Source organism: Myotis brandtii, unplaced genomic scaffold, assembly GCF_000412655.1.
Source record: "Myotis brandtii unplaced genomic scaffold, ASM41265v1 scaffold3636, whole genome shotgun sequence".
In the NCBI taxonomy this organism is placed as follows: domain Eukaryota; kingdom Metazoa; phylum Chordata; class Mammalia; order Chiroptera; family Vespertilionidae; genus Myotis; species Myotis brandtii.
In genome coordinates this window covers 1-7,272 of record NW_005363966.1, presented here as the reverse complement: position 1 = coordinate 7,272, position 7,272 = coordinate 1, and the positions used below count along the sequence as shown (strand labels likewise).

General features: G+C 40.2%; 1 protein-coding gene across 1 annotated transcript; it reads right to left on the bottom strand.

Moving 5' to 3' along the window:
- Nucleotides 1–1,854: 1,854 nt before the first annotated feature.
- On the bottom strand, nt 1,855–5,880 carry ERCC6L (excision repair cross-complementation group 6-like; the record flags this gene model as incomplete). The annotated part of the gene is made up of 2 exons (XM_014544452.1): nt 1,855–3,288; nt 3,445–5,880. Coding segments are annotated over 2 exons (3,523 nt in total), but the record flags the coding sequence as incomplete, so codon positions are not given.
- Between the last annotated feature and the right edge of the window lie 1,392 nt (nt 5,881–7,272).

The window sequence follows — 7,272 nt, the reverse complement described above, 5'->3', positions numbered from 1 at the left end:
TACATTTTACTAATTTCCTTTCATCTCTCACACTTCAGCAGTCCCGGATTGTGAGAGGGATGTTAGACTGCCGGTTTAGGCCCGAGGAGAGGGTGCAGGCTGGGCTGAGGGACCCCCCCCCCCCAGTGCACAAATTTCATGAACCGGGCCTCTAGTCTATAATAAAACCCTTTTCCTTCCCCTTCTCCCCAAAATGATGATGTCCTGATCTAAAAATCCATTTTTTTCCCTTTTGCTAATACCCCTGCCCCACCCTTCTTCTTATATTTTCTTTTGTACAACCCCTGAGTGCCCTACTTGCTGTATACATACAATTTATAAGTAACTTTTATATATGTGTGTATGTGACATAAAAAATAAGTGGTCACCCAGCCGGTGTGGCTCACTGGTTGAGTGCCAACCTAAGAACGAGGAGATCACGATTCAATTCCAGGTCAGGGCACATGCCCGGGTTGCAGGCTCAATCCTCAGTAGGGGACGTGCAGGAGGCAGCCAATCAATGATTCTCTCTCATCATTTATGTTTCTATCTCTTTCTCCCTTCCTCTCCGAAATCAATAAACGTATTTTTTTAAAAATAAGTGGTCTTTGTCCCTGGTTCCTGCCTGGCACACAGCTCCTAAACCGTTTGAATCGGGGTTGTCTTTGGTATGCTAATGAGATGACTAGTGGCTGGGGGGGCCCTAAATAGCTTCAGATATGGACTGGTTACTAAAAAGACCAAAACAAAATTAGAGGTTTGGAAGTTGTAGCCCCTTCTCCTGGCCTCTGGGATGGGGAGAGGAGCTAAAGATTGAGTTACTCACCAATGGCCAATCATTTACATAATCATGCCTATGTAATGAAGCTTCCATAAAAAACCCTAAAGCTTAGGATTGGTGAACACATCAAAGTGCTGGGAGTGTGGCAGTGCCCAGAGGGCATGGACACTTCACTTACCCTTTCCAACCCCCATACCTTGCCCCATACATCTCTTCTGGAGTTGTATTCTTTATAAAAACAAGTAATAATAAGTAAACTGTTTTCCCGAGTTCTGTGAGCTCTTCTAGCAAATTATTGAACCTAAAGGAGCAGTCATGGAAACCCTCAGTTTTTAGCCAAGTTGAACAGAAATGTGAATAACATGAAGACCCAAAACTAGCAACTGGCATCTGAAGTGAGGGCAGTTTTATGGGAATGTGCCCTTAAACCTGTAGAGTCTGATCCTAATTCCAAGTAGTGTCAGAATTAAATTGAATGGTAGGACACCCAATTGGTGTCTGCAGAGAATTGGAGAACTGCTTGGTGTGAAAATTCCTAAACATTTGGTGTCAGAAGTGTGACTATGATATACAGTATATTATATGGCTTTTCACTAGGTAACACACAGTTAAAAATCCATTTCACCCCTTACTATGTGATCTTGGGCAGGTCACAACCTCGCAGCATCTTAAGTTTCCTCAATTAAAAAATGGAAATGCCACCCTTGACCTCAAAGATTATGGTAGAGATTAAACAAGAAACCTATGAAAAGTACCCAATATACAGTAGGTACTTGATAAATTTGAGTTTTCCTGCCCCAGTGACCAAGTGCAGAGTATGCTACACTGCATTTGTTCCTGAGAAGGAACCAAACTTCTTTTCAGTACTAGTATATGTCAGAACACAGCTGGTGGTGAGGGAAGAATGATAAGTGGTTGGCAAAGTGACTCTACGGTAGGGTACCAGTGATAAAGAAGCCTACTATAGTAAGCTGAGAGCATAAAATAGCAGATCTTAGGTTTGGAATACGAATGACAACCTCCTGCCTAAACTAAGGAGTTTGTATATGCATTTGCCAGAATCATAGCAGGGAAAGAAAGTGAATGGAAAACACTTGAGAAAAGTAACTTTAATAATCTTATCTGTATTGTGATACACAAAAGTGATCATTTTCAGAATAAAATTTAAAATGGCCAGAATAATTTCACAAAAATATTTCTAGAAATAATATAGTTCTATGAAGTTTATAGAGTATGCCTAAAAGAATACCAGAATATATGTATTGGGAGGGCAGGAGAAGGGGGTAAAGGCAGAATTTATAAAAAAAGCTAGAAACAAAAACTTGCCTTTTGAGATCTTTCTCACCTGAAGCCTGAATGCTCCATAATTCCAAAGAACCCAATCATAACATATTATCTCATATTTAGTTTTGCTTTAAAATACAATAAACAGGTTATATTCTCAAGTTGTATTAAGTTGCTTATATAAACTTAAAGTCATGAGCATGACTTCAGGATCTGCACTTTTTATGTCAAGTGCTTTAACTAAACAGTTTAAGGCCTCCTGTATTTTCCCACATTCTTTCAATTCTTTTCCACGCATTACAAGAGTCTCATAGTCATTCACAGCCTCCACTGCCTTATCTTGAGGAGAATCAACCAACTGTCCACTAGACAAAGGCCCAGGGTCACCAGGAGAGGTCTCCTGAGCTACAGCACCAGACTTAGGTGTACTTAACCAACTGGACTTACTTTCTGAAGACAATGTTTCTCTGAAAGGTTCCTCTTCTGTACCCTCTGAGGCTTCGCCACTGCTTTCCTTGGCTCTTTCCTCCAGAGAATCTTCAGCTACCTTTGCTTCACTGCTGTATTCAAGTCTTTCCTCCATATCCTCCACATGGTCTAAAACCACATTAATAAGAGACCTCCTAGAAGCCAAGGATCTTCTAGAGTTTACAGACTTATTTATACTATCAGGTATTTTAGGTGAAAAGAACCTTCCAGGTGGGCTGATGTCATTTTTGGGAGTTGAAGCATCAAACTGTTTTACAGATAAGAACTGAAAGGGAGATGTGCTGAATGGATTTGTGCTTGAAGTATCTTTAACAGTATCATGTTCATCTTCACCATCTGAAACGATCCTTCTAGTTTTACATCTGACTCTCAAATTAACTACTACTTCTGACTCATCATCTTTCTCAGAAAGATCCATACTGAGACCTGCTTTGCTATGCACAAACTCTGCTCCAGAATTAGTTGCAGAGCCACACAAGCTATTTTCTTTCTCAACATGCTCGAAAGACTGACTGGAAGGATTTTGTCCATTGTCTGCAGAGTCTTCCAAGAAAAGATTGAAATCACACACATACTGTGGTGAAGATTCTAAAGGTTCCTCTTCTAACGTGGCCTCATTTGCGTGAGCATCCATCAGTGCACTGTGGGATGCTGACAAGACATCATCAGCTATTTTAATAACAGATGCATCTGATTCTGTATTTTTATTTTCATCTGTTATAGGATTAGTGGGCCAGGGATTACACTGGTGTAAAATCTCATCATCCTTTAGTTCATCTATATTTGGCCCAGGATCAGCTCTGACAGATTTGCTAAGTAAATAATTAAAACTTTGCAGAGGGTTCTCTTGCAGTGCCTCCTGTGTAGTCCCCTCTTGTGGTGCCTCTTTTTGTAGAGCCATTCCCAATAAAGAGTCAGTACAAATTTCTTCTACACTTCCACACCCCTTGGGTAACATAGCTATAAAGTCAGCATCAAATGTGCTTTCATGTGGGTGCCTACCATCTTGTACAATGGTAACATTCGTCTTTACACTGGAAAGACAGTATTTCTCACTCTCTTCAGGCAGATCATCAATGATTACACTTGCCATTTGGGAACTGATTTCTTCTTCCTGGGTATAATGAGTAGTTAGAAAAGATGAGGGCTGAGGCTGTGGTTTATTCACTTGAGGGCATTTCTCCTTTGTTTGAGAAGGAAATACAGGTTCTCTCAGCCAGATCCCCTCATTTCTACTTCTTTGTCTTTCCATTAAGAGCTCTGTATTTTGAGACTCAGATTCAACAAGGAATTGAGCTTTCTGAACCCTTTGTTGAATATAGTGAGATTCTTCTATCACATCAAGCTCTTCTTTAACAGATAGATCATGTGTGTACATCAAATCATGGTCTGAGATTCCAGCTATCCCCAAAGTGTGCAGGTAGGTAATATGTTCATCTAGTTTCTTATCAGATCTCCTCTGAGCAGCATGCAAAGACTGAAGCTGCAACTGGGTTACAGAGTTCTGAAAATCTTCGATTGTGAAGAGCTCTCTTAATTCCTGTTTACTAAAATATCGGAAAGGGTTCTTCTTATCACCAGTAGTTTGTCTTACTAATGACTCCTTGAAAACCTGTCTTCTGTATATTTTTTCCTCTACAGTTCCACAAGTGATTAACCTATAAACCACAACATTTTCTTTTTGTCCAATTCTGTGAACTCTATCCACAGCTTGAGCATCAGTTGCAGGATTCCAGCTAGGGTCATAAATGACCACTCTGGTTGCTGCAGTTAATGTTAAGCCAACACCACCTACTTGAGTGGTAAGCAGAAAGACAGAGTAATCTTTATTCTGCTGGAATAAGTTAATTCTTTTTTCTCGTTCCACAAGATGAGTAATTGTTCCATCAATTCGCAGTATCTTAAAGTGTCTATTCTTTAGAAGGCGTTCAATGATGTTTAGAATTTGTCTTGACTGGGAAAACACCAGAGTCTGATGCCCCTCATCTCGCAGTCTGTTAAGGAGGTCCATTAGAAATATCATTTTTCCAGATTCTTTCATCAGTGTATCATCAGTTATTTGGTCAATATGAATATGGTCCACATCTGAGGAATCTTCCCCTTCATTTTCATCTTGAGCAGAAAATCTGACAGCCCCTAGATTCAGCAAATGACAAGCCCTTGCAGAGAGCAGCCTAGGATGATCACACAGCTTCTTTAAGACACCTAGCTCAGCCAAAGGTGAGCGTGTCTCCATTAACAACTCCTTGATATGATCTAGAGACACGAATTTCCTGTATATTTCTTCTTGTAAAGGTACAAGGCGTATCCAAATAATTAAATCATTTTTCCTGGAAAGGGAAGGCATTTCATAACTGGCATTAACATCTAGATTCTTTTCACTAAGTCTGACCTCTGAGTTGCTTGACTTTTTCTTCTGTACCTCTTCTTTAGTCCTCCTGAGAAAATAGGGTTTTATGATTGCCATTAGGTTTTCAGATATTTTCAGTCCCAAGGCTTTTTCCCCTGCAGTAGCATCCTTCTCTCTTGCTCTAGTAATAGGATTTTCATACTCTATTTTAAAAGTTTTTAATGTTCCTAGCAGGGACCCTTGACAAGCAAAATCAAACAGGGACCACAGTTCTTGCAAATTATTCTGGATTGGGGTTCCTGTGAGGAGAATGCGATTACTGGCAGGGACAGCACGAGCACATATTGCTGACTTAGTAGATGAAGATTTTATTTTATGTGCTTCATCAAGTATGACATAGTCCCACACAAACTCTTGGCCATTCAAGGTTGAAAGTTGCTGCCAATTATTGATTAACATTTGGTATGTAGTGATAATTACACCATTCCTTTGCTGAATCCGACTGAGGTTTCTGGCACGTTCATCCTTACTAGGACCATGAAAGGTTTTGACTCTCATTCCTGGAGTCCACTTGACAAATTCTTTTACCCATGTGCTAATAAGACTTGTTGGCATGATCAGCAGCACATGATTGACAAGTGAAGCATCAAACATACCAGAAAGGAAAGCAATGATTTGAACAGTCTTCCCTAATCCCATATCATCTGCCAAGATACCGCCTTTTCTTCCATCCCTATATAGGCTATATAGGAAAGCTACACCTTCCTTCTGGTGCTCAAATAGTTGGTTGTGCAGTTCTCGATACAGCAGCAGGCCAGAGTTGCACACATCTGTGAATTCATCATCTCCATCTGCCAACTCCTCCAAGGCTTCCTGTAGTTTTTGGATTCTGCTCATCACCTTTTCATTGGGAAAAATGTCCTTTGCTAAATTGAAAAGTTTAAATGCTTCCTCCAGATCTCCATTCTTAGTTGCTTCTTTGGCCTCTTTCACATATCTATTTAAAAAATTAAAGATATAATATTAACATTAGAAAGAAAGGAAACAGTTTGAACATTCAGTCTAAGAATACTTTCGAGTCCATTTTGGAATCGAAACTGCACTTGGGCTTTTAATATCCTCAATTCAGGATGGGAAAGATTAGCACAGAAGACGCCAATGAAAGCTGGCATTAGTTAAGACGCAAATATCCACCAGACACTGCCAGCAACACCTTCAGGCACTAGTTGTGGAAAATGTATGTGCAAAGGTTATTGGTTCCACAGTATTAAAAAAAATTTGCCACCCATAAGAAGTACGGAGTGATATTTTTTGTAAAATCAACCAACCAACCTATATTGTGGGAGCATGGAAAAATACATGGGCACTTCTCAGGCCTTATTTTTCTGGACCTCTATGATGCATTTGACACTAATGATCATTCCCCTCCTTAAAATTCCCTTCTGAGAGATTCCTTCTGGTTCACCCCCACAAGCACCACCACCAATCACTGGTCATTTCTTCTGTGTCCTTGGGCTCCTATTCTTCCTCCAAGATGGTTCAGTCCTGGGCCCTCTTCTCACTACTTTTACTTTCCTCAGGCTCTCCTAGAGCTTCCACTCCCACCTTTGTGCTCATGATTCCCAAATCACTCTCCAACCCAGGTCTTGCCCCCAAGCTCTAATCTAGATCCATATTCCAACTGTCTTCTGGACATCTCCACTTGAAAGTCACATAGGCACCTGAAATTCAATTAACCTCAAATTAAAATCATTATGTCCTCTCTAAAAACATGCTTCTTCATTTGTGTGATAGTAAATGATACTACTATCCACTTAGTTATACAAGCTAGAAATCTGAAAATCATTCTTGACTCCAACCCAAATATAAATCATCCTTGACCTCTCCCCTCTTTTAACCTCCCTAGCCAGACAGTCCCTAGTCCAATTAACTTTATTTCCCAAATATAAATTGTGTATTTCTCTACGTCTCCATTACCACTACTGTGGTCTAAGTCATAATTATCTCTGGCCTGGATAACTGCAGCTTCTTACTACTGGTCTCCCTACATCCACTCTTGACTCCTCCAATACATTCTCTACATAGCATACAGTGATATTGTCTTAAAATATAAAAGAAATCATGTCACTCCTCTGATTAAAATTTTTCAGTGGTTTATGGTCACTTGCTTTCAAAAAGATGCCAAAACAATTCACTGAGGAAAGAATAGTCATTTAAACTAGATATCCATGCCCTGGCCAGTGTTTCACAATGGTAAGAGCAATAGCCCATGCACCAAAGGGTCATGGGTTCAATTCCCAGTCAAGAGCAGGTACCTGGGTTGCAAGTTCAATAACTGGCCTGGTTGGGACACATGTGGAAGGCAACCAATCTATGTGTCTCTCTCACA